The sequence below is a fragment of the Anolis sagrei genome, chromosome 11, assembly GCF_037176765.1.
Source record: "Anolis sagrei isolate rAnoSag1 chromosome 11, rAnoSag1.mat, whole genome shotgun sequence".
Classification (NCBI taxonomy): Eukaryota; Metazoa; Chordata; class Lepidosauria; order Squamata; family Dactyloidae; genus Anolis; species Anolis sagrei.
The window spans coordinates 27,437,138-27,464,701 of record NC_090031.1 but is presented as its reverse complement, the minus strand read 5'-3'; the positions used below and the strand labels follow the sequence as shown (position 1 = coordinate 27,464,701).

The 27,564-nt window shown below is 42.9% G+C and overlaps 1 protein-coding gene across 1 annotated transcript; it reads right to left on the bottom strand.

The window, feature by feature from the left end:
- Positions 1-460: 460 nt before the first annotated feature.
- CASTOR2 (cytosolic arginine sensor for mTORC1 subunit 2) lies at positions 461-27,564 on the bottom strand. Its single transcript, XM_060756933.2, has 9 exons — positions 27,100-27,564; positions 19,007-19,077; positions 11,600-11,793; positions 10,146-10,278; positions 8,109-8,232; positions 7,655-7,765; positions 6,724-6,806; positions 5,865-5,959; positions 461-2,922 (listed from the first exon to the last, which is right to left on the bottom strand). The coding sequence occupies exons 1-9, from the start codon at positions 27,210-27,212 to the stop codon at positions 2,857-2,859; spliced, it is 990 nt and encodes a 329-aa protein (XP_060612916.1). The 5' UTR covers positions 27,213-27,564; the 3' UTR covers positions 461-2,856.

Here is a 27,564-nt window from a genome sequence, read left to right as displayed (position 1 = left end):
AGGACAGGGGAGAAATCTTCAGCCTTCTCTGCCAAAGGGATTCCTAAGACCAATAAGAAATATGTTTTCTGGTGGTCTTGGTGACCCCTCTGAAACAACCTTGCAACCCCCATGTTGAGAAACACTGCTCTATAGGTTACATGTGACCTGTAGAGACGTATATCATTACATATGTGCAGTTTCCGCATCCTGTAACAAATAGAAGTGGATCAGGAGAAATCTTTAATGAATGCCCCCCCCCCCCCTCGTATGCACTAGCAAAGGGAATTAAGTCTGAACAGGGGATGATAAGGAAATATGGAATGGGCAGGTAGAAAGGAGTGAATTTCTGCTCAGGGTGTATCTGAGAACGAAGTCTCATGTTTTGGTGAATGGAACCCCCTCAAAGGGATCGAGAAATAAAGGATATGGTTTTCCCCATGGCAGACAAGAAAGAAAAGAGTCAGACAGACCGCAACACTTGGTTAAACTTCGTAGCAAAGATGTATTGGGTGAACTGCAGAGGGCTCTCTTAGAGGCAAACCGTCGCAGCAACAGAGAGGAGGGTTTCGTACATAGAAACGTCCAGCAGGTGTTGCTTCAATCACAATATCCGTAACTTGTCGGGTTCGAAGAGCAACGTCCGACAATGACAACAACAAAAAAACCCCCGAAGGATCCAGTTTGCTTCCAAGGAGGAGATGTGGGTTCAGACAAGTCTCCCTCCAAGAGACTTTTCTGGTGCTATGAAGAAGTAGCCTAACAGAACAAGAATACAACTTTGTACCGGGATGGATTACTTCTCCTTCTGCGATCAGTATCTGCACTACTCATCGTATTGCTTTTGGGTCCTTTCTGCATAAATCCTATTGCTAAGCCCTGCCTGGAGCAGAAGTAACTCAAGACTTAGGAGTAAATCCCATTCATTGAAAAAGGCTGCAAAATAGAACCCAGCGCTTAAGCTGTGTTGACAGGGTGGACGTTAAAAGGGATGCTGTGCCTGTGGAGTGCATCTGCACTGCTGAAATGATGTGGTTTGACCCCACCTGGCTCAATGCTACCGTATCCTGGGATTTGTGATGTGAGAAGGCACCAATGCTCTTTGGGCCTTACAAAACCACAACTCCCATGATGCCTTCGTGTTGGTGGGATCAGTCCACATTCGTTCAACCGTGTAGACCAGGCACAGGCAAGCTTCAGCCCTCCAGGTGTTTTTGCTTCAACTCCCACAATTCCTAACAGCCTACCGGCTGTTTTGAAAGGCGGGGAGAAATATATGTCAGGATCATCAGCATACCAATGCCACTGCACCCCATGTCTCTGAATCAAACACGGGCAAACTTTGGCTCTCCGGGTGTATTGGACTTCAATTCCCACAATTCTAGTAGGCTGTTAGGAGTTGTGGGAGTTGAAATCCAAAACACTTGGGAGAGCTGAAGTTTGCCTGTGCCTGGTGTAGACTCAGCTCATTTTGTCTTGTTAACTGGCGGATATTAATGCTCTGTCAATGGGCCAATTGGATTTCGTCCAGGGTCCAATATATGGCATAGCTATACCCTCACCTCCTGTTATTCGTTCCAGATATCAAACGAGAGTTTGCCTCAACCTGGAAGTAGGAGAGGCTGAAACAAGCAGAAACTGCTCAGGATGAAAACGCCTCATGGACAGATCCTTCGATTTGGGTCTAAGAAAAGCCTAGAATTCTAAACTAGCTTCAAATCCTGGCTTGGTAGAGAGAAAAAATATGAGTCTCAAGACTAGACGTAAAGCGTAAGCATTTGCCACTCCGGCAAGCTTCTTGGTTACGGCTGTCATTGATATTTGGAAGTGCCGTGACCCTCTTGCTACGACACTCGTTTCCTAACAAGATTCTCAACAATTTTTGAAGTACAGTAGTACAGTAGAGTCTCACTTATCCGGCCTTTGTTTATCCGACTTTCCATTTTATCCGACACTCTTATCCAACACCTCCTTTTCCTCCAGCATTTCCCCTTCAATGAAAGGACTGCTCCCCAACTCTCTCCATTCCCAATAAGTGAAAAAGATGAAGAGGAGAGAAGAAAGGGGGAAAAGAGGCAAAACCGAAATCAGAAGCATCCTTCCTCCTTCCCTCTGTTATTTCCACGCTCCTCTTCCGCATCCGGGCGCTTCCTGCTGGGCCGCTTTAGCCCCGAAGCATTGCCTTGCCTTAACCCTTGAGTCCCTGTTGTTTGTATTCTAGGTGTCTAGCACCTTGTCGGATGGGTAACAGGAGGAGACTCCGTATCATCCAACATTTTTGTTTATTTGATGTTCTGCTGGCCCATTTATGTCGGATAAGTGAGACTCTACTGTATTATTTAAAAAACACCTGAAAGTAGTCACATCACAGCTCTCTTGCACTTCCCTCTCTAAGGGTTCTCTCTTACCTTATTGAAAGCAGCTATGGATAATTCCTTACTGTGCAATTTCTCTGCGAGCTTGAGTTGCTGACCTAATACCTAAAGTCTGGTTAGTTACTCTTAGTGTTTCTGTCATCCACTTGATTCCAGAAGATGCCTAAATGTCTATCAAAGCAACGGAACGTTTTTGAGTTCATGGCAAAAAAGAAAAAGACCGAGAAGGCAGCAGGTTGAGAACCATTGCAGCAGCTGGTGGGAAAGTGCCGTCTCGTTCCACACGAAACAAAGGTTTACAAAGCTACAGGACTGGTTTGTCTAGCCAGCAGTCTTTTGTTTCTCGTTTTCTTTGCGATACAGCCGCCTTCCTCCCAGGCTTTCTTTGGAGTAATTAATAACCATAATACAAAAATCATCCCCATCCCCCATCCCGCAAATACTGAGAATATTTTTCTTTTCTTGTGGAAAAATGCACCCGGGCCCCACTCGGAAATGGCTTCTAATCCTTTTCAGCCTGACTAAGTTGGAGCGCATTGATAACACCGTTGATATTTTCTTCTGGGACCTGCGCAAGAAAACAAAAAAACATCAAAACGTTACGAGGCTCATTGTGTAAAGACATTGGCACATATCTGCAAAGGAGTAACAGCTCTTATTGCAGCTCTCTACAACAGGGGTCCTCAAACTTTTTAAACAGAGGGCCAGGTCACAGTCCTTCAAACTGTTGGAGGGCCGGATTGTAATTTGAAAAAAACATGAAGGAATTCCTATACACACTGCGCATATCTTATTTGTAGTGCAAAAAACATTTAAAAACAATACAATAATTAAAATGAAGAACAATTTTAACAAATATAAACTTAGTATTTCAATGGGAAGTGTGGGCCTGCTTTTGACTGATGAGATAGGATTGTTGTTGTTGTTGTTGTTGTTGTGTAGTTTCAGGTCATTTCAGACAGGTTGACCCTGAGCAAGGGCCGGGTAAATGACTTTGGGGGGCTGTATCTGGACCTTGGGCATTAGTTTGGGGACCCCTGCTCTACAACAATTCTTCACCAAATTACTAACCCAGTTACATATCATTGGCATCACAATGGTATGCTCAACAAGAAGAAACCCTTTGAATCTACGAGGTTTCCTCATGTTTCGATTCGCTGTTCAACAATGAAGTTAGTGGCTCGACTCCAGGTAGGGCGAGCAGGTCCTGGGTGGAATCGATCCACTGAAATCAATGGCTGTTGGTGCCTTATTACAGAGTTAAATCAAGTAGTCTTGTTCATCAAATTGAGCGCAGAAGGTTGCATGATTTCTGTCTAGAACAGGGGCACCGAATTAATGAGATTCACCCTATACAGTAGAGTCTCGCTTATCCGACATTCCCTCTAATCCAATGCCTCTCTTTTCCTCCAGCATTTACCCTTCAATTAAAGGGGTGCTCACCAATTCCCTCTCCATTCCCAATAAGTGAGAAAGGCAAGACAAGGAGGAGGAGGATGGGGAGGAAAGGAGGAGGAAAGGGGGAAAGGAGGCGTCTTCCCTCCTTCTCTCTGTGATTTCCACGCTCCTCTTCCACATCCGGGCACTTCCTGCTGGGCCTCTCTAGCTCTAAAGCATTGCCTTGCCTTTGCACTTTGAGTCTCTGTTAATATTTTAGGTGTCTCTTGGCATCCCCCCCAGCAAGAGCAAGGATATTCCTCTGGGCAGCTAAACCAGGAAATCCCAACTGGATGGCCCCCCACGGGGCAAACCTCCAGGGGCAAACCAAGAATGTGCAACTTCGAAGTCCCTGAACAGACTCAGAAGTGGAGTGGGCAGATCAAAAGACAACCTGGCAAAATGGCACTACTTAAAAGAATCCCACACCTTGTGTGACTGTGGAGCAGAACAGACAACTCCGCATCTGTATGCTTGCCCACTGTGCCCTGCCTCATGTACAGAGGAAAAATTGTTGGAAGCTACAGACAATGCCATTGCTGTTGCCCGTTTTTGGTCAAAAGATATTTAGCCACCTGTGCTATTTCTATTTTGATCAGTTTTATACAAAATATGCAACGCTTTTGATACGGAATAAATAAAGGTGTCTAGCGCTGCATCAGACGGGTAACAATAGGAAACTCAGTAATATCCGATGTTTTTGTTTATCTGACATTCTGCTGGCCTGTTTATGTCGGATGAACGAGACTCTACTACAGGGGTTTTTAAACTAAGGCCCGGGGGCTGGATACGGCCCTCCAAGGTCATTTACCCGGCCCTCGCTCAGGATCAACCTAAGTCTGAAACTACTTGAAAGCGCACAACAACAACAACATCCTATCTCATCAGCCAAAAGCAGGCCCACACTTTCAGTTGAAATAATAATAAGTTTATTAGTATTTCAACAAGAATTCATTCATATTTTTTTCAAATTATAATCCAGCCCTCCAACAGTTTGAGGGACTGTGACCTGGCCCTCTGTTTAAAACATTTGAGGGCCCCTTCTCTACTTTATTCTCATGTAGAAGACCACAAATTTTAATTGAAAAACAACCCCGCAAAATGTGAGTCGACCTATCCATGGGCCAAAATGAATATTGTACCTTACGCATGAACAAAATAGAGTGACAAAAGGCCGAGAGCTTTTTCCATCACCTCAAAGAAGCACTGATCCCGTATGCTTGTACATGAGGTCGGCTATACATGAGTAAATACGGTAGCTTAAGTGCGGACTTAAATTCAACAACAGATCTCCTCTAGGTGGATTAGATTCAGTTTCATTGGGCGAGACCGATTAGATCCAAGCACAACACATCAAGGAGAAGTACTGTATAGACTGGTGAATCGATCAAGACAAATGATGGATTTTGATGACGACTAATGTGAGAAGTTGAGAGCTATTTACACATGAGTATATCGGGTGAGTTTCCCCCAGGATGAGCTTCCCTTCACCTCCAGATAAGGATTTTCCCCATCTGACCGAAGCAGGTGTTATCATCACCGGAGTGAGAAATAGGCCAGTGCGTTAGCTTTCAGACAGGCGTTGATGGACTTATCTTATCAGCAGGGTAAATGTTCAACAAAATAAACCCAACGGAGCTGAACGTCTGACCTCTGCTATCTGAGATGGTGTTGATTTTGGACCACAGTATACACATTAGGCTGAGAAAGAGGGCAACGCAAAGCGCAAAAAGGCTTAAGTGCATAGAGGAGGGTTGCGTGGGCTTGCCGCATGAGCTTTTAGTGGGTGAAGAGGTCAGAAAAGACATGTAGATGCCTCACAGCAGTAATGGAAACCATTATGGGGATTGAAAGGGAGGGATACTCTTCGTAAGGTGCTACCATTTGATGATGCATTCACAAAAAACATGGCCGGTAGGTAGGCTGAATTTATTTAGAAATGAATTATTTTTGTGAGATTATGAAAATAAATTATTTTAGGAGCCCAACAGACCCTGGGATCGAAGACTCCTTCCCACCGGAATAGAGAATGTTAGACCAGGATTAAGTCTCAGGCCACTTGCGATGACTTACCAGCGCATGGTCGAACTTAAAAGTACTAATGTAATAAGCTGGGATGTCAGCCGCCGCCAAAGGCTCCGAAATTTGGGCCACGATTCCACATTCGTCTGAAAGGACAAAAGGGGTGAACTCATTAAAACTGAACATGAAAGATCTGGACATATGGATGGTTCCCCTGGTAAGCCTCATTGGCTAAGAATATTGAATGAAACTGCCATTTGTACATGTCCCAAGGATTATAACTCTTATATTTATTTATTTATTTATTTGCTTCACTTTTATACCGCATATTTCAGCCCTTGACAGGCGACTCAATGCGGTTTACACATATATAAATACACACACACACACATATACATACACACAGCTTGTCCGTGTAAGTAGACACCACAGCCACACATACATATTTTCATTTTTATTATGCATATAAATATACATTCACACACTATTATTATTATTATTATTATTATTATTATTATTATTATTATTAGAAGCACAACAAGATTAGTACACAGCAAACAAGATCACTCTGCTGGCTGTTGTATTGGATATTAGATCACACTTCCCAAGTGTCTAGGACTGTGTGATGTATCCTAGACACTTGGGAAGTGTCTGACGTGTGATCCAATACAACAGCCAGCATAGTGATCTTGTTTGCTATGTACCAATCATGTTGTGTTTCAAATATTATTTTATTTTATAAAATCTTGTTGTCTTTCAAATAGTAATAGTAACTTTTACTATTATGTGTGAATGTATTATCTATACACATAATAAAAGTGAAAATATGTAAAATTATTATTATTATTATTATTATTATTATTTTGATGGGACAACCGACAGGGCAGGATCTCGACTGCCATCAACGTACCAAAGCCAAGGGGCTGCCCTCCGATGCGGACCATCTTCCAGAGCTCTCCAGATGCACTTGTAAACAACAGATTATTAGGAAATCTGAAAGAGATACACACACAGAATGAAAGAACAAGATCTACCCTAACACTGTGCTTAAAAAAAGAATATCTGAGACCTAAAAGTAGGTCGCGCAGAACAACAATGCATTCTCCAGGACTTATCTTCTATCTGTAGATAGGGAGTGTCTGACAACATCTTATCATAGGAGTTAGAATCATTCATAAACATACACACACACATATATGCGTGCATTTGCATTGTTTTTAAATTTTGTGTTGTGTCATGTCATTGCCATTCACCTTGAGTCCCCAATAACTCAAGGAGCCACGGTGACACAATGGGTTAAACCTTTGTGTTGCTGAACTGCTGACCTGAAGGCTGACAGTTTGAATCTGTGGGATGGGCAGAGCTCCCGCTGTTACCCGCAGCTTCTGCTAACCTAACAGTTCGAAAACATGCAAATGTGAGTAGATATATAGGTATCTCTTCAGTGGGGAAAAAGCGAGACAATCCAAGCAATATTGCCGACCACATGACCAGGTGACAACGTAGACTTCTCAGCTTGAAAATGGAGGAAAGCACCTCCCCAGAGCCAGAGATGAGCACCACCTCTGGAAGCCGCAAATGAAAGAAGAAGCCTCTGCCTTTGTTTGTGTGTCTCATTGTATATGATTGTAAAGGCACTGAATGTTTGCCTATGTATGTAAATGCCATAATCTGCTCTGAATCCCTTAGGGGAGAAGGGGAGAAGATAAATAAAGTGTATTATTATTATTATGTATTTGCATTGTGTTTGAATGCTAGACACCTTGTATTGGGAAAAATAAGTGAATTAACAAGGAAATGTTCTCTGGCTATGATTACATGAATCTGATTAGAAGTCTTACCTTTTCTGTGTCTGGACATCCATCACCAAAGAAATGTAACCCTCAATGAGAGAAAAGGAGAAGAAGCGGATGTGACCGGAGTCTTCGCTGTCTGCCCCGGGATCTTTTACTCTGAAGGAAAGAAGTGTAGAAATAAATGCCTATGTGGCACAAATCAAGACCTTTCTGAGTTGGTTGGGGATGGGAGATGCCTTCGTATCACTTTGCACTCACAACCAACCCCCTACCCCTTTGTTTTCCCTCTGCTCTGACCTCAAAAGGGCTGGTTCTATTTGTTCAATTATTTTAAGTTGAATTCTGAAGGTGATATATGCCAAGTTTGGTCCAAGTCCATCAAGCCACAAAGGAGCTTTTGTGGTACAAACCACCAAACCAACCAATGAATATACATACGCAAATACATTGACTTACATATGCAGATAACACTATGTACAAACAAAACCATGACAATTACCCATTGGAGTAAAACATGACATCCATCAGGAGTGTAGCCACGGAAGGAAGGGTGTCCGGGTCCAGGCTGGTGACGCAGAACATGTTACTTGGACTGGAAAGTGGGTGGATGACGGGCCTCTGAACTAAAGGAAAGGGAGAAAAAGATGTGAGGCTTCATTCGACTGACTTTCAGAATTTCCAACGGTCCACAGGAAAGGGATCTTGGAGTCTTTGTGGACAAGTTGAACATGAGCTGACAATGTGATGCAGCAGCTCAAAAAGCCAATGGAATTTTGGGCTGTATTCAAAGATGACTGGGCTCGACCTTTGCAGATGAATTAATCTCTATTTTCAAAAATATCCCATGTATATAGAAAACCAGCATGTCAGGAAGAAGGCAAGCCTTTCCACCCATTTCCCTGACATTCTAGCCTTCCACTTGCAGGAAATGCAACCATCTTTCGGTCACAGTAAGTATATTATTATAATGTTACAAGACAATGAAATTGTCCTATATACTCAAAGGGCCAACCAAAAAGGTTGACAGTTTGAAGCTGGGTCAGGGTGAGCTCCTGTCCTTCAGCCCAGCTCCTCTGCCCATCTAGCAGGTCGAAAACAGCAACGTGAGTACATGAATAGGAACCGCATTAAGCGGGGAGATATTTTAGACATGGCATTTTGGAGAAAAGTTTACGAACAAAAAAAGCTCTTCAGCAAGGAAATGGAGCAACAGCACCCCCTGTAGCCAGAACCGAGCACAGCCTCCAAAAGATGCCGAACGATGAGAAAAAGCTTATATGTACCTCTATCTGTTGTCTGTCTTGTCATTGTATAATTGACATTGAATATTTGCCATATATTATGTATGTATGTATGTATGTATGTATGTATGTATGACATTTCTATGCTGCCCTTCTCATCCCGAAGGGGACTCAGAGCGGCTTATAAGATATATATACATACAATATATTATGTTATTAACATAGTACAATATCAGTATTAAATATTACTATATTGTACTTTACCATTATATTATAATATTATTAGTAATATTACATGTAATATAAATATATAATTATAATATCATATTTTTATTATTAGTGTTTATACCCTGCCCTTCTCACCCAAAAGGGGACTCAGAGTGGCTTTACAGAACACACATACAGCAATCATTCAATGCCGATTGTACAATTAACAAGAACACACAACACAAAGGATAGGCAGCACAAACAGGTAAAGGCAGTTTTTCCCATCTTGTTTCTGGCATCTTGGAGACTGTGCCCCACTCCGGCCATGGGGAGTGTTGTCACTCCATCTTCCATGCCGAGGAGCTTTCCTCCGATCAATGTCCTCAAGGGCGCCTTTATTACCTCCCCGCTAAAAGTGGTACCTATTTTACCTACTCGCATTTCTGCTTTCAACCTGCTTGGTGGACAGGTGAGCTGGGGCTAACGGAGGGTGCTCACCCCAGCCTGGGCTCTAACTGCTGACCTTCCAATCTGCAGACTTTTTCTGCAGCACAGAGGTGTAGCCTGCCGTGCTTCTGCAAAGTGCCCACCCATTAAAGGATGCTTCCCATTTCTATCTTCCGCCCAAGAAGAAGGAAATGTTACAGGAGAGCTAGAGAAGTGATGTTTTGGGCTGAGAACCTCCACACCATTCACCAATACAGCCAACAGCCATTCATTCAGATAACCAGAAACAAGAAAAATAATTTAGATACGCTAAAAACAACATAATGAGTGTCAAACAGATTTGAAAAGCTAAATTGGTTTAAAACAATGTGTATAAAGATTTTGGAAATAATCAGAGTAGGGACTCAGGGTTTAACCAAATTGTGTAAATCAGCATTGGTACCAATTTGGCACAACTGAGGTGGTCAACATTGATTTGAAGACCACAAAACATTCCCAAACTTTCTTGCATAGTAACCTTTTTTAAATTTTCTCCAGCTCCAATTTCCCCCCAAAAGCAAATCCAGTGACAATGATTTTTCATGGCCCCGGAGCAAAGATGAGATTGCTGGAGATATGGAAGGAGGCGAGAAGAAGCATACCCAGTTTGGGCTTCATAAATCCATTGGATATTCCAAGGTTGTCAGCCGCTACTGTCTCCCCATTCACAACCCGGAAGATGGTGAATTCCGAAGCCAGCGTGTGCATCACAAAAGGCAGGTCCCGTTCACGTACCTGGAATAGGGAAAGGGGGAAAAATTGCTGGTGAATACACGTACTATGTTAATGTGATGACTGGATTAAATGAAATTGTATGATTGGGGTATGGAGAGGGTCCATTAAGGTTTTGCTAGGCTGAAGACAACATCCTAAAAAGGGAACCTGGAAAACTGTATTATGGAGAATAAAAGAGGTGAAGAATTACAAAGTCCATGCATGAAAAGTGCTAATGAGAAATCCAGAAATTGACCTGAGAACTTTTGGTGTAAACAACACATGTTTACATAAACAAACACAATGTTACTTTAAGAAGGACGTCAAACAACCTATCTGTTCCAGAACTGATGAGGCTCCAGCAAGTCTGAGTTGAATGACAGGTTATCTAAAGAACCAAGTATAACAACAACAAAGAATCCTACATAAGGAGGCCCTTTTCCTTTCCCAAAGTGCGCCAGATCTGTGAGGAATGCAGCATTTGAACACTCACCTCTCTTCTCCAGCAGCAGGCCGGTGAAGGGATGGTGGGTATGAATGTGAATGTATGTGAGTAAATGCTGAGTATATTTATTTATTTACGACATTTTTACCCCACCTTTCTCCACCCCGGAGAGGACCAGTTGTGGAAAGATGGAAGAAGTCATGGCCAATTTCAGGACCAGATGAGGAAAGATGGAAGAAGTCATGGCCAACTTCAGGATCAGACAAGGAAAGATGGAGGAAGCCATGGCCAACTTCAGGACCAGACAAGGAAAGATGGAGGAATCCATGGCCAATTTCAGGACCAGACAAGGAAAGATGGAGGAAGCCATGGCCAATTTTAGGACCAGACGAGGAAAGATGGAAGAAGCCATGGCCAATTTCAGGACCAGACGAGGAAAGATGGAGGAATCCATAGCCAATTTCAGGACCAGATGAGGAAAGATGGAGGAAGTCATGGCCAATTTCAGAAGAAGATGAAGAAAAATGGAGGAAGCCATGGCCAGAGATGGAGGAAACCATACCCAATTTCAAGGTCTGAGCAAGGAAGATAGAGGAAACCATGGCTTAGGATTGTGTAGTAGTTATGGATAGATAGATCTGTTTATTGATTAGCCCACTGACCATATCAACAATAAAAGACAAAAACAAAAATACACAGACAAATAAATACTCGTCACTAGTGTATTAGGATGACATGATGACCTACTTTAGCCTGAGTCAGGCACTACAGGTCTGGAAACTAAGCCTTGTTGCCAGAGCTATTAAAACAAAACCATAGCAGTGTAAAAGCATCCCTGATTCTTCCATTGAGAAGAAACACTTTCTCCCATTGTCTGCTTCCATGACATTTCCTTACCAAGATGAAGTCTGTCTGATAGGTGGAGAGCATGAACACGGAGATGTTTTGATCCGCCAGAGGTGCAATCACCGACTTGGCAATCTTGGTCACTCCAATTGGCTGGGAGCTGGAGAAGCCACCTCCGCCGGAAATCACGTTGAGCGCCAACCATGTCGCGTCCGCCACGCTCAAATGCTCGGATGCCGGGAGTTCTGGAGGGAGCAAAGATCAAGAATGTCTCAATGGATGAGCAAGGATGAGTTCAGCCAAGACTGGGCAGAGCTGGTTTGTAGCCATACTTGTCCCTTGCATCCAGGAACCACCTGGGTGGTGGTGTGTATATATATCGACCTTTAGGTAAGTTACATCAGTCCAAGATCTGGCTGATAGGAGGTACACCTATCATCCCCAGATTTAGGTGCAACTCCTATCAATCCTAGATCTTGCTTGATGGAAAATTGTGATGATTTTTATACCTCACAAACAAGACTTAAGGCGGCTATCAGGCCCAGAACAGGCTGTATTTGAATTGCGTTGACTTATGGATGTGAGTCAACTCCAATTCCCATAATCACCCCCCCCCCATCCCACCAGTATTTAAAATTGGGTGGTGATGGGTACGCGGGCCAAGTTTGGTCCAGATTGATAGTTGGGGATATTCACTAAGCTCTCTCAATGTGGATGGACTACAACTCCCATCATTCTCTATCATAGTGGTTCTCAAGCTTCCTCGTGTTGCGGCCCTTTAATACATTTCCTCATGTTGTGATGATCCCCAACCATAACATTATTTTTGTTGATACTTCATAACTGTAATTTTGCTACTCTTATGTAACCCTCGGTGGCAAAGTGGGTTACACGGCTGAGCTGCTGAACTTGTTGACTGAAAGATCGCAGTTCGAATCCGGGGAGCGGGGTGAGTCTGCTGCTAGCCCCAGCTTCTGCCAACCTAGCAGTTCGAAAACATGCAAATGTGAGCAGATGAATAGGTACTGCTTCTGTGGGAAGGTAATGGCCCTCCATGCAGTCATGCTGGCCACATAGCCTAGGAGGTGTCTACAGACAATGCTGGCTCTTCGGCTTAGAAATGGAGATGAGCACCAACCCCCAGAGTCGGACACTGGGGGTTGTCAGGAGAAAACCAATGTATCATAATGTAAATATCTGATATCCATTCCATTCACTGGATCAAATTTGGCACAAATACCTGATGCGCCCAAATTTTAATACCGATGGGGTTTGGGGAGGATTGATTTTGACATTTTGTAGTTGTAGTTGCTGGGATTTATAGTTCATCTACAATCAAAGAGCATTCTGAACTCCACCAATGATGGAATTGAACCAATACAGCACTGCTGGTCACAGCTGACCTCCATTTGGAGCGCTCACAGGCCAGGGCTTCCCAGTTCTCAGCGTCTATGCCAGACATTTGGGAGTTGTAGTTGCTGGGATTTATAGTTCACCTACAATCAAAGAGCATTCTGAACCCCACCAATTCCAATGATGGAATTGAACCAAACTTAGCACACTGAACTCCCACGACCAACAGAAAATACTGGATGGGTTTGCTGGGCATTGACCTTGAATTTTGAAGTTGTAGTTCACCTACAACTTCATACAGAGAACATTCTGTATGTTCACCTACAACTTCATACAGAGAACATTCTGGACTCAAACAATGATGGATCTGGACCAAACTTGGCACAAATACTCAGTATGCCCAAATGTGAACATGGGTGGAGTTTGGGAAAAATAGAGCTTGACATTTGGGAGTTGTAATTGCTGGGATTGATAGTTCACCTATAGCCAAAGAGCATTCTGAAACCCACCAATGATAGAATTGGGCCAAACTTCCAACAGAGAATCCCCAAGACCAACAGAAAATACTGTGTTTCCTGATGGTCTTTGGTGACCCCTAGGTTGTGAAACGCTGCTCTATCAATTCCCCTCTAAAACCTGTCAGTATGTTGTTGGATCATGACAAGTATATGTGTCAAATGTGATTCAGATCCATCAAACCCTGTAGGAGTCTTTGTGGATCAAACATAAACATACTTCAACTTGTATGTACAGAGAAGATGATTAGGTACAATGATTGCATAAGAGGCCACTTCAACTGGCATAGTATGGCCTAGGAATAATACAGTCCTGTGCTTAGCAATCGACACAGGCGTTCCTGATCTTAAAATTGCAAAGAGAGATTTCCCTCCTCTCTTTATCCCTAGAACAAGAGCCACGAATTCATGCTTCGCCGCATTAGAAGTTGAAAAACCAAGTATATTTTTAGTTGCCACTTGATTACATAAGCTTCATTATGTAACAAACCCTAGAGTTATGGGCACTTTGTTTGCTCCGCTCCCGGCATGGCAGCTTCACAGCCCAGCAAATCCCTTTTCCGAAACAAAAACAACCTCTCAATCGTATGAGACAAGGAATTGCCATTGGAAAAGTCAGGATATATTAGATACAAATGTGCACATGAGTCTTAATATACCGATATGTGCAAGGGCATGCACACTTTCTTTGCTTTTGCCTAGAACAGTGTTTCTCAACTTGGGGAGGGGGTTTCAGAGGGGTCGCCAAAGACTATCAGAAAACATATATTTCTGATGGTCTTTGGAACTCCTTTGACAGACAAGGCTGAAGATCTCTCCGCCTGTCCTTCTCTTCCTTTCTGGAAACAGATGGCAAATCCTCCCACCAAAAGCCATCCTCCGCTGTGATTGGCCGGCCTCTTAGCTAAGAGGAGGGCTGTTTTTGAGACTCCAAACAGGGAGGAGAGAGCAGGCATGCTTGGTGCATGGCAGTGTGGTGTGCATGTGCGGGTGAGCGTGCATGGCTGGAGGGAGGCTCATGCCAATGAATCCCTTCAAGGAATGGGGTTTCTCTGTGGGAAGTTTGGCCCAATTCTATTGTTGGTGAGGTTCAGAATGCTTTGACTGTAGGTGAATTATAAATCCCAGCAACTACAACTCCCAAATGTCTGGCATAGACACTGAGAACTGGGAAGCCCTGGCCTGTGAGCGCTCCAAATGGAGGTCAACTGTGACCAGCAGTGCTGTAGAATTTGAAGAGGCACGAATGGAGGCCGAAAGAGTGAAACGTGCCAAGAGAAAGACGGGTCAAGCCAACCCTGACAGGGACCACCTTCCACCTGGAAACCAATGCCCTCATTGCAGGAGACGATGCAGATCAAGAATAGGCCTCCATAGTCACCTACGGACACACTCTGGAGGATTAGCTTACTCGGACAATGAGGGATCACCTAAGTAAGTAAGTTGAACCACAACTCCCAAACTCAAGATCAATGCCCACAAAACCCTTTCAGTATTTTCTGTTCATTATGTGGGCCAAGTTTGGTTCAATTCCATTGTTGGTGAAGTTCAGAATGCTCTTTGATTATAAGTGATTATAAGTGATCTATAAATCCCAGCAACTACAACTCCCAAATGACAAAACCAATCTCCCTCAACCTCATCAGTATTCAAATTTGGGTGTATCGGGTATTTGTGCTAAATTTGGTCCAGTGAATGAAAATACATCCTGCATCTCAGATATTTACATTTTGATTGATGTTGTTGTTCATTCGTTCAGTCGTCTCCGACTCTTCGTGACCTCATGGACCAGCCCACGCCAGAGCTCCCTGTCGGCCGTTACCACCCCCAGCTCCCTCAAGGTCAGTCCAGTCGCTTCAAGGATGCCATCCATCCATCTTGCCCTTGGTCGGCCCCTCTTCCTTTTGCCTTCCACTTTCCCCAGCATAATTGTCTTCTCTAGGCTTTCCTGTCTCCTCATGATGTGACCAAAGTACTTCAACTTTGTCTCTAGTATCTTTCCCTCCAGTGAGCAGTCGGGCTTTATTTCCTGGAGGATGGACTGGTTGGATCTTCTCGCAGTCCAAGGCACTCTCAGCACTTTCCTCCAACACCACAGCTCAAAAGCATCGATCTTCCTTCGTTCAGCCTTCCCTAAGGTCCAGCTCTCACATCCGTAGGTTACTACAGGGAATACCATGGCTTTGACTAGGCGGATCTTTGTTGCCAGTCTGATGTCTCTACTCTTTACTATTTTATCGAGATTGGACATTGCTCTCCTCCCAAGAAGTAAGCGTCTTCTGATTTCCTGGCTACAGTCTGCATCTGCAGTAATCTTTGCACCTAGAAATACAAAGTCTGTCACGGCCTCCACGGTTTCTCCCTCTATTTTCCAGTTGTCAATCATTCTTGTTGCCATAATCTTGGTTTTTTTGACGTTTAGCTGCAACCCGGCTTTTGCGCTTTCTTCTTTCACCTTGATTAGAAGGCTCCTCAGCTCCTCCTCGCTTTCGGCCATCAGAGTGGTGTCATCTGCATATCTGAGGTTGTTAATGTTTCTTCCAGCAATTTTCACCCCAGCTTTGCATTCATCCAGCCCCGCACATCCTCGCATGATGTGTTCTGCATACAAGTTAAAAAGGTTGGGTGAGAGTATGCAGCCTTGCCGTACGCCTTTCCCAATCTTGAACCAGTCTGTTGTTCCGTGGTCAGTTCTTACTGTTGCTACTTGGTCCTTGTACAGATTCCTCAGGAGAGAGACAAGGTGGCTTGGGATGCCCATCCCACTAAGAACTTGCCACAATTTATTATGATCCACACAGTCAAAGGCTTTAGAATAGTCAATGAAGCAGAAGTAGATGTTTTTCTGAAACTCCCTGCCTTTCTCCATTATCCAGCGGATATTGGCAATTTGGTCTCTCGTTCCTCTACCTTTTCTAAACCCAGCTTGAACATCTGGCAACTCTCGCTCCATGTATTGCTGGAGTCTTCCTTGCAGGATCTTGAGCATTACCTTACTGGCATGAGAAATAAGGGCCACTGTACGGAAGTTTGAGCAGTCTTTCGCATTTCCCTTTTTTGGTATGGGGATATAAGTTGATTTTTTCCAGTCTGATGGCCATTCTTGTGTTTTCCATATTTGCTGGCAAATGGCATGCATCACCTTGACAGCATCATCTTTTAAGATTTTAAACAGTTCAGCTGGGATCCCGTCGTCTCCTGCTGCCTTGTTGTTAGCAATGCTTCTTAAGGCCCATTCAACCTCACTCCTCAGGATGTCTGGTTCTAATTCATTCACCACACCGTCAAAACTATCCTCAATATTATTATCCTTCCTATACAGATTTTCTGTATAGTCTCGCCACCTTCTCTTGATCTCCTCAGCTTCTGTTAGGTCCCTGCCATCTTTGTTTCTTATCATACCAATTTTTGCCTGAAATTTACCTCCAATGTTTCTAATTTTCTGGAAGAGGTCTCTTGTCCTTCCTATTCTGTTGTCTTCTTCCACTTCCATGCATTGCTTATTTAAAAATAGTTCCTTATCTCTTCTGGCTAACCTCTGGAATTGCGCATTTAACTGGGCATATCTCCCCTTATCCCTGTTTCCTTTTGCTTTCCTCCTTTCTTGGGCTACTTCCAGTGTCTCAGCAGACAACCATTTTGCCTTCTTGGTTTTCTTTTTCTTTGGGACGTACTTTGTTGCTGCCTCCTGAACAATGTCTCGGACTTCTGTCCATAGTTCTTCTGGGACTCTGTTTACTAAATCTAGTCCTTCAAATCTGTTCTTCACTTCCACTGTATATTCGCTAGGAATGTTAGTGAGATCATATCTAACTGGTCTGTGTATTTTCCCTGATCTCTTTAGTTTTATTCTAAATTGGGCAATAAGAAGTTCGTGATCTGAGCTACAGTCAGCCCCAGGTCTTGTTTTCACCGACTGGATGGATGTCCGCCACCTTTGGCTGCAAAGGATGTAGTCAATCTGATTTCGGTGTTGACCGTCTGGAGAGGTCCATGTGTAAAGCCGTCTTTTAGGTTGTTGGAAGAGAGTATTCGTTATACACAGCGAGTTTTCCTGGCAAAATTCTATCAGCCTGCGTCCCGCTTCATTTTGTTCTCCCAGACCATGCTTGCCTGTGATCCCTGTTGTCATTTGACTTCCCACCTTGGCATTCCAGTCTCCTGTAATGAAAATAATGTCTCTTTTTGGTGTATTATCCAGTAGTTCCTGCAGATCCTCATAGAACTGATCTACTTCTGCTTCTTCAGCAGCTGTGGTTGGGGCGTATATTTGGATCACTGTAATGTTGAAAGGCTTTCCTTGCACTCGAATTGAGATCATTCTGTCATTTTTTGGGTTGTATCCAAGCACGGCTTTAGCGAATTTCTTATTAATTATGAAGGCTACTCCATTTCTTCGACGTTCCTCTTGTCCGCAGTAGTAGATCTGGTGGTCATCTGATGTGAAGTGGCCCATTCCAGTCCATTTCAGTTCGCTGACCCCCAGAATGTCTATCTTTAGTCTTGACATCTCACCAATAACAACATCCAATTTGCCCTGGCTCATAGATCTTACATTCCAGGTTCCTATGGTGTGTTGATCTTTAGAGCATCGGATTCGTCGTTCACCTCCAGTACCGTCGGCCGCTAGCCTTCCTTTCGGCTTTGAGCTAGCTGCGTCATCACATCTGGGGCTAGTTGAACTTATCCTCTGCTCCTGTTATCAATTTTGATTGATAACAGTAGCAAAATTACGGTTATGACATAGCAACGAAAATAATTTTATTGTTGGGGTTCACCACAACATGAGGAACTGTATTAAGGGGTCGCGGCATTAGGAAGGTTGAGAACCTAGAAAGAGGCATTATCCTGGCCCAAAATAGAAATTCCAACAGGATTAAATTTGTCCCTCACTCCCACCACTGGGATATACACAACAAAAGATACAAGAGTACATCTTTTGTTGTGTATGACCCAGTGGTGGGAGTGGGGGACAAACAGATACCAACAGATCCAGGGTTGGGCAAATGGAATAAGTACCAAGTGGCGAGAGGACAAAAAACCCAAATAAACAGCTACGGGGAAGATTCCATGGGCTTAGAGGTCTCTAAATGCATGCATAGGAAATAAACAAAATGAACTTGAACTTTTAACACAACAAAACAGTTACGATGTAATAGGCATAACTGAAACCTGGTGGGATGAGTCTTATAAGTGGAATGCAGTAATGGAGGGGTATAACTTCAGAGAAATAGACCAAAGTGGAGAGGGAGAGGAGTAGCATTATATATCAACTCTGGGGATATGGGACGACAGATATCATCCCCTCCCATCCTCTGTGTTATGGTAGTCTCTGTCTGTGACATGGGTCCTACTGAACAATTGTCTTCTGGGGTGATATTAACTGAGGAAACAGGCCAATCGGAGAAGGAAGTGGGGAGAGGAAGCATAGGCTGGATGGTCTTCTTCTGGGACTGCTTCTTCTGGGACTGCTTTGACTGTGCTTTTCCTGCATGGTAGAAGGGGGCTGGACAGGATGGTCCTTGTGGTCTCTTCCAGGTCTACAATTCTAATAAACAGAATGATATGATGATGTGCTGCAACAACTCACCAAGAAAGCCTTCTTCATCCACTATGATTGTATAGTCCTCGGGTGTCTCGGTCAGACTGAAGAATTTGCATCTAAAATAGAGATAAAACAGTCCGGTTTATTCACTGGCTGAGCAGTAATGTCCTCTGCAAACTTAGTCTAACATCAAACCCAGCGAATTAGGAGACAATTCCTTAGAGAAGTGGTGGAGTCTCTTCTCTGGACATCAGTTACCTAATGTAGGAATCCTGCATTGGGCAGAGAGATGGACTTTGTGGCCCATGAGCCCCCTTCCACCTCTGTGCTTGTAGAAGACACATTCACAAAGAAGAGTATCCTCCTTAAAACAGGACACATGGCCACCCTAAGAATCCTTGTGTGATCTTCACCAAACCATGCATACATTTTGGGGACAGGTTGGGTTCCCTTATCTCAGTGGTTCCCAACTTTCTTTTGACCAGGGACCACTTGACCAGAGAGCATTTGACCAGGGACCACTTGACAAGGGACCACTCTCCAACATTAGTTCCAACCTCACAGAAAATATCTAAGACAAGGCCCAAACCTCACAGAAAACATCTAGGACAAGGCCCCAACATCACAGAAAACATCTAGGGCAAGGCCCCAACCTCACAGAAATCATCTAGTGCAAGGCCCCAGCCTCAAAGAAATCATCTAGGGCAAGGCCCCAACCTCACAGAAAACTAGTGCAAGGTCCCAACCTCACAGAAATCATCTAGGGCAAGGCCCCAACCTCACAGAAAACTAGTGCGAGGTCCCAACCTCACAGAAAACATCTAGGACAAGGCCCCAAACTTTATTCAACATTTATTCAGAATCTCATGCGATTCCGCCGGAGCAAAAACAACCGAGCCTCTTGTGGCACATCAAAACACTAACAAGTTTTATTTGGCCTCCGACTTTGGGGGCTGCGCTCATTGCCAAGGAAAACGCGCCAGTCTTTGAAGTGCCTCAAGGGTCTCCGAAATGTTTTCAAATGGTTTGTTTGTCGTTTGCATGCGGCAGAAGCCTTCTTGCTGAGTTTCTCGTTGTTTGACCCAGTCGTTCCCCAGTTTGGGGAAGATCCAAGACTTTGGACGCGCCTCGGTCACCACCTCGGTGCAAATCCCTCCATTCCGGGGAGGACTTGACCCTTTTGCCTCTTCCTTAATGGTCTTGTTTTCCAGAGGAAAGCAAAGGACAGGTTGTGCAATAAGGCATTTCTCGGTCTGTCCTTTGTTTTTTCTTCCCCCCTCCAGAGTCCAGAATAAACTTATTCATGGCATGGTTTCTTAGGTCAGTTTGCATGAAGGCTTATGTAAATGGAGGAGTCAGAATAGGTTAAGTGTATGTCAGGGTGGTGGTCCGGCGGAGAGCAAGGGAGGAGCGGGAGGAAGCGGTTATTGCAAAGCTGGTCAAATATGTACTTTGCTTGATGTGTTTTGGACCTGGGAGATAAACCGCTTCGCTTGCTTTCCCTCATACATCTTTTCACTTCTTCTTTCTCTCTCTTTTCTTTCTTTTCCCTTCTTTTACTTTCTTCCCTCCCTTCCTTCATCCCTTCTTTCTTCCCTTACTTTTTCTTCCCTTCTTTCTCCTTCCTTCCCTCCCCTTTGTCTTCTTTTTCTTGGAAGTCACAGTCTCTCAGCCTCAGAGCAAGGCCCACACACACACACAAAGTGAGAAGTCTGCGGGTGATTGCAGGGAATTGCAGGCAGACAAAGCTGATGTTTTGGATTCTTCAGCACATTCCCAGGCAACAGGGGAAAGTGAAAATACCTGTTCCCTTGAGAAAAGGCCTTGGAAGGAGGGGGAAGTTTTCCAGGGAGAATAGATTAGACCTGAGAATGCAGGGAGTGAAAAACCGGCAATCTAGATATTCTCAGAGGATCCAAGATAAGCCCTTGAAGTCCAGATGTGTCAGGCATGATGCCATGGGTGCCTTAGGCCCAAATCTTCATTAAATCATTTGCTTCCTTATGGGGTGGATGCCCCAACTATCACCTTCAGGGATGCGTTTTTTGCCTAATTTTATCAACTAGTAGCTAACCCTTTCTATCTATACAGTGCCCTCTTCTGGTTGCATATGAGCGCTACATACATACTGACAGGTCAGTAGCTAATCCTGTCTATCTATTTACCGCCATCTGCTGGTGGCACCTGAGTGTTACATATATATTTCTTTACTTTTGGGGATCCTTTGCCCCAAAATAGTGTGGGTTTTGTAATTGAAACTCTACAATTATTTACGTTGGGTAAGGAAAGCTCTTCATGCCAAATGTGGTCCATAACCATCAAGCCACACAGGAGCCTTTGTGCTACAAACAAAGCAACCAAACAACATACATAAAGGGTAAAGGTTTCCCCTTGACATTAAGTCTACTTGTGACTGACTCTGAGGAGTGGTGCTCATGTCCATTTCTAAGCCAAAGAGCCGGTGTTGTCCGTAGACACCTCCAAGGTCATGTGGCCAGCATGATTGCATCATCCTCGGTTACCTTCCCGCAGAAGTGGTACCTATCGATTTACTCACATTTGCATGTTTTCGAACTGCTAGGTTGGCTGAAGCTGAGCCTAACAGCGGGAGCTCACCCCACTCCCCGGATTCGAACTGCCAACCTTTCGGTCAGCAAGTTCAGCAGCTCAGCAGTTAACCGCTGCACCAAACACATACATCTTAGATAGATAGATAGATAGATAGATAGATAGATAGTAGAGAGAGAGAGATTATTATGGGTAGGCAGAGTGTGGGCTGGAGGGTTTTGAAAATAGAGATGCGCATTAGATTCGATGGATGGTTTATTCGTGCTTTTTTAAAAGAGAAGCTTTCCTTGCAAGGAGACAAACAGCAAGCCCATGCCATAGAACTGCTGACAGACATGCTCTCCCAGTGAAAAAAATACACAAACAATGAGAGATAAAGCTAAACCATATGCTCCGCTCTGCAAGTCACGATGGAATGCCAGAGTACACAGCGCGAGCCGAGAGTTCTTGGTTTTTAGAAAAAACACAGGAGGTGGAGGGGGATCAACCCTGGTGACCATAAAACCTCAGGTTGTGCAACCCTCATGCATAGCCAGTCAGCTATTTTGTTTGCCTACATCGACTGGCAACCTTTTTATTATTATTGAAATCATTGCCGATGTTCAGGGAGCAATTAGGTCTGGGGGACCGCAGGGACGCCAAGGCCGTGAACCTCCTTTCCTGCCAAAAGGACAGAAAGGGCATTGGTTTCTCGGCCCAAATGCTTTGCAGAGCCCACACTCGAGCCATAAAAAGCAGAAGTGGCTAAGGGATTGCAGCTGATTACCGTATGGAACAGGTTTTTTTTGTTCCTGGGTTGTAAATACCATTTCCTAATTCAGCGTTTCTCAACCTGGGGCAGTCGTGAATGGGTTTCAGAGGGATTGCAAAAGACCATCAGAAAACATATACAGTATTTCTGATGGTCTTAGGAACCCCTTTGGCAGAGAAGGCTGAAGATCTCTCTGCCTGTTCTTCTCTTCCTTTTTAGAAACAGACAGGGAATCCTCCCACCAAAAGTCCTCCTTCACTGTGGTTGGACGGGCTCTCAGCCAAGGGGAGGGCTGTTTCTGAGACTCCAAGTGGGAAGGGGAGAGCAGGCATGCTCAGCACAATGCAGTGTGGTGTGCATGTGTAGGCGAGGGAGAGCATGTGAGGCTGGAGGGAGGCTCACGCCACCAAGTCCTTCAAGGCATGGGGGTTCTGTGTGAGAAGTTTAGCCCAATTCTGTCATCGGCAGGGTTCAGAATGCTCTTGGATTCTAAGTGAACTATAAATCCCAGCAACTACAACTCCCAAATATCAAAGTCTATTTTCCTCAAACACTACCTGTGTCCACATTTGGACATATTGAGTATTCATGCCAAGTTTGGTCCAGATCCATCATTGTTTGAGTCCACAGTGGTCTCCGGATGTAGGTGAACTACAAATCTCAAACTCAAGGTCAATGCCCACCAAACCCGTCCAGTATTTTCTGTTGGTCGTGGGAATTCTGTGTGCCAAGTTTGGTTCAATTCCATTGTTGGTGGAGTTCAGAATGCTCTTTGGTTGTAGGTGAACTATAAATCCCAGCAACTAAAACTCCCAAATGACAAAATCAATCCCTCCCTCAACCCCACCAGTATTCAAATTTGGGTGTATTGGGTTTTTGTGCCAATTTTGGTCCAGTGATTGATAATACATCTTGCATATCAGATATTTTCCTTACAACTCACAACAGCAGCAAAATTCCAGTTATGTAGTAGCAACAAAAATAATGTTATGGTTGGGGATCACCACAACATGAGGAACTGTATTAAGGGCTCGCAGCATTAGAAAGGTTGAAAACCACTGCCATAGAGTCTCAAAGAATTCCACTTCAACAGAAACAAAGTTTCTGGAGGATAACAACTACTTTCAAAGTAAGCACCACACAATTAAAGAGGAAATAACATTTTTGAACCAGGAACAGATTTTTTTCCTCAAATCATGTTACATAGTGTAATTTTACTGTTTTGTTCAGAGAACCCCAAAAACACCTAAACTAGAAGCCTTCCATTCAGGGACAATTCCATCCTAGATTTTATGTGTTTCCTCCACCACAGACATCCCAGTGTTTCTGACTCTCTCCATTGGTGTGGAATTTGCATGACTCTGCCCACTGCCTCTCCCTTAACCCTTTCCTACTCTTTCCTATGGCACACAGGAAACACAGGGTCCTTCCACACAATCTTATAATCCAGAATATCAAGATAGAATAACCCACAATATCTGCTTTCAACTGGGTTCTCTGAGTCCACACTTGCATATATCCCAGATCAAAGCAGATAGTGTGGGATTTTATTCAGCTGGGTGGAAGGGGCCACAGAGGAACTGGTCAGGAACTGCTCACACTGGAGGTGTTTGGGGACTTGACTCAACATGATGGAAGTTGTAGTTCACCCTGCATCAAGACAGAGCACTGTCACCGTCCACAGACCCGGACCACATTTGGCACATAGAACCCCCATGACCAAGGCAAAATATTGGAAAGGTTTGGGGGGAATTCATCTTGATTTATAGGAGTTGTAGGCACTGGGGTGTATAGTTCACCTGCAATCAAAGAGCACTCTCAACCTCACCAATGATGCACACAATGTATCTTATCTATCTATCTATTCATCCACACACACACTGTATATATACACGTATATATGTGCGTATGCGTATAATACACACACCATATGGTGGTTTATTAATACTTAGACCATATAACATCCACACTCTATATCTATATATACAGATGCACACTATCTATATGTGTGTATATACAGATAAACACAATGTATGTATAATACACACACCATGCGGTGGTTTATTAATGCTTAGACCATTTAGCATTCACACTCTATATCTATATATAGATGCACACAATGTATGTATGTATGTATCTATCTATCTATCCATCCACACACACACTGTATATATACATGTATATGTGTGCCTGCGTGTATAATACACACACCATACGGTGGTTTATTAATGCTTAGCCCATATAGCATTCACACTCTATATCTATATATACAGATACACACAATGTATGTATGTATGTATGTATCTATATGTGTGTATATACAGATGCACACAATTTATGCATATATGTATCTATCCATCCATCCACACACACACTGTATATATACATGTATATGTGTACCTGTGTGTATAATACACACACTATACGGTTGTTTATTAATGCTTAGACCATATAGCATTCACACTCTATATCTATATATACAGATGCACACAATGTATCTATCTATCTGTATGTATATATGCATTTATATTCAGATGCACACACTGTATGTATGGGTACATACCCATCCATCCACACACACACTGTATATATATATGTACTGTATATGTATACTTGTGTGTATAATATACATACCATATGGTGGTTTATTAATGTTTAGTCCACAAAACATTCACATTCTCTCTCTTTCTACACAGGGTGTGTGTGTATATATGTGTGTGTGTGTGTGTGTGTGCACATGCTGTATTGGAAAATTACTGCCTTTACAAATAGCATAGTGATGTTTATATCGCTGTGCGTGTGTCTGTTTGCCTTATGTATATATAGATACACAAACACACATATATATGCTAACAAACACTCCCACCCCTTCCCACCGGAGGCCTTTCTCTCTGCTGGCTTCTGGGCTGCTGGTCTTTGTTGTCGGTCCTGTTTTCTCTCTTTTTCTTTTGGGGAGGGGGAGCGTCCCTTTTTCTCCAGACTTCAAACCCCAGGGTCTATTGATTCAAGGCTAAACTTAGCCTGGCAAGTTGGGCTAGAAAGAGCTTAACACCTGTCTTCATGCATCAATACCTCTAGAAATGGAAGAGCAAGAAAAAGGGGGTGTGTTGAAGGAGGAAAAAAACGCTCCTATCTGGATGGCTGTGTACAATGAAATGAAAGCAAACCCTGGGGGAGACCACAAACACACACATACCCCATCCCATATATATATATATATATATATATATATATATATATATATACACACACACACACACACACACACACACACACACACATATACATACACATACATACATACATACATACATACATACATACACACACACACACACACACACACATTCAATTACATTGACATGTTCTGTATGCAAATAGCCCTATGGTCTAAGCATGAATAAATGATGAGAGCTGTAGTTCACCTACAATCAAAGAGCACTGTAAACCCCACTAAGACTGGATTGGGACCACGCTTTGCATATAAACCCACCACAACCAACATTACATATCAGCTTGTAATTTACCCAGTATATATACTAGTATATGGCTTTTATATATACTCTCTCATATAGACATACACATAGTGTGTATACACACACACACACACAAATATATAAGCTAGTGTACACATACAGACATACATGTGTGTATATTCATATACTAGCTTATATGTATATAAGCTAGATATACACATACACAGTGAACATGCACACACACATATAACACACAAATGTATATAACACACATACAGACATACACACACACACACATATATATACCAGTATAAAAGTTAGTATATATACACACATATAGGCATACACATAATGCATATATATATATATATATATATATATATATATATATATGTGCACACACTACTATATATAAGTTAATATATACATACACATACATATAATGTATATATATACACACACACATACTAATATATATGCTAGTATATACATATATATACACACACATATAGCATATATATACACACAAGTATGTAAGCTAGTGTATATATATATATATATATATACACATGCATACACATAGTATATATATATTAGTATATATGCTAGTATATATATACAAATACATATAGTATATATGCACTAGTATATAAGCTGGTATATATATATATATACACACACACACATAAACATAGCAAATATATATACACAAGTTTGTAAGTTTATATACATACACACATACATAGTATATATATCAGTATATAAGCTTATATATATATATACACACACACAGTACATAGCATATATACACACTTACACTAGTATATAAGCTGGTATACATATATAGTATATATACATACACTAGTATACATATATACAAACTCTTATAGTATCAAGGCTGTGTGTGTGTACATGTAGAGTATACATATGCATAATATAGTATACACATATACATATATATATAGTACACAGATATATAGAACATACATATATATATATAGTATTCATATAGTATTGGCATACATATAGTATACATACACATAGTGCACAAACATACATACGTAAATAGTATACATATACAGGTATATATAGTATACATATAGTATACACATATATGTATATAGTATACAGATATATGTATATATATAGAGAGAGTATACATATAATGTACACATATACATACATATACTTTATACATATACTAGCATATATATAGTATCTATATATATATATACACATATCTATGGAAAGGGGAGATAGGTGGGGAGCTTGGTGTGCCTGCTGCCCGTGCACGCCCCCCTCCCGACACGTGTCTTGCTTGGGCCGCGTTCAGACGTGCTTACCTGGTCCTGGAGGGCAGGAAGGCCAGCTTGATGAGCCCATAGGTGAAGAAGGGGAGGCCTTCCTTGCTCACGCTGGCCACTTTGAGCCGGTGCTCCAAAATGTGCAGCTCCATCTTTCCTCCTTTTTCTCATTTGTGGTTCATGGGCTCCAATGGCCTTGTTTTTTGGTGCCTTTCGCCTTTGGGAAAAACAAGTCAAGGAGGAAGGGAGGAAACTGCCCTCTCTCTCTCTCTCTGTGGACTCTTTGGGTCAGCCTTTTCCCCTCCTGCTTCCCCTAAAGAACAGGAGGAGGAGGGTCATGAAGGAAGGGAAAGAACTTGCATTCTCCTTGGGAGAGGGAATGGCCAAGTAGAGAGAGAGAAAGAGAGGGAAAGAAAGAAAGAGGAGAGTTGGGCAGCAAAAAAAAGAGAAGAAGGCAGCTCTCCAATGAAACAAACAACTTGCCACTCAAAGGGGCGGCCAGGG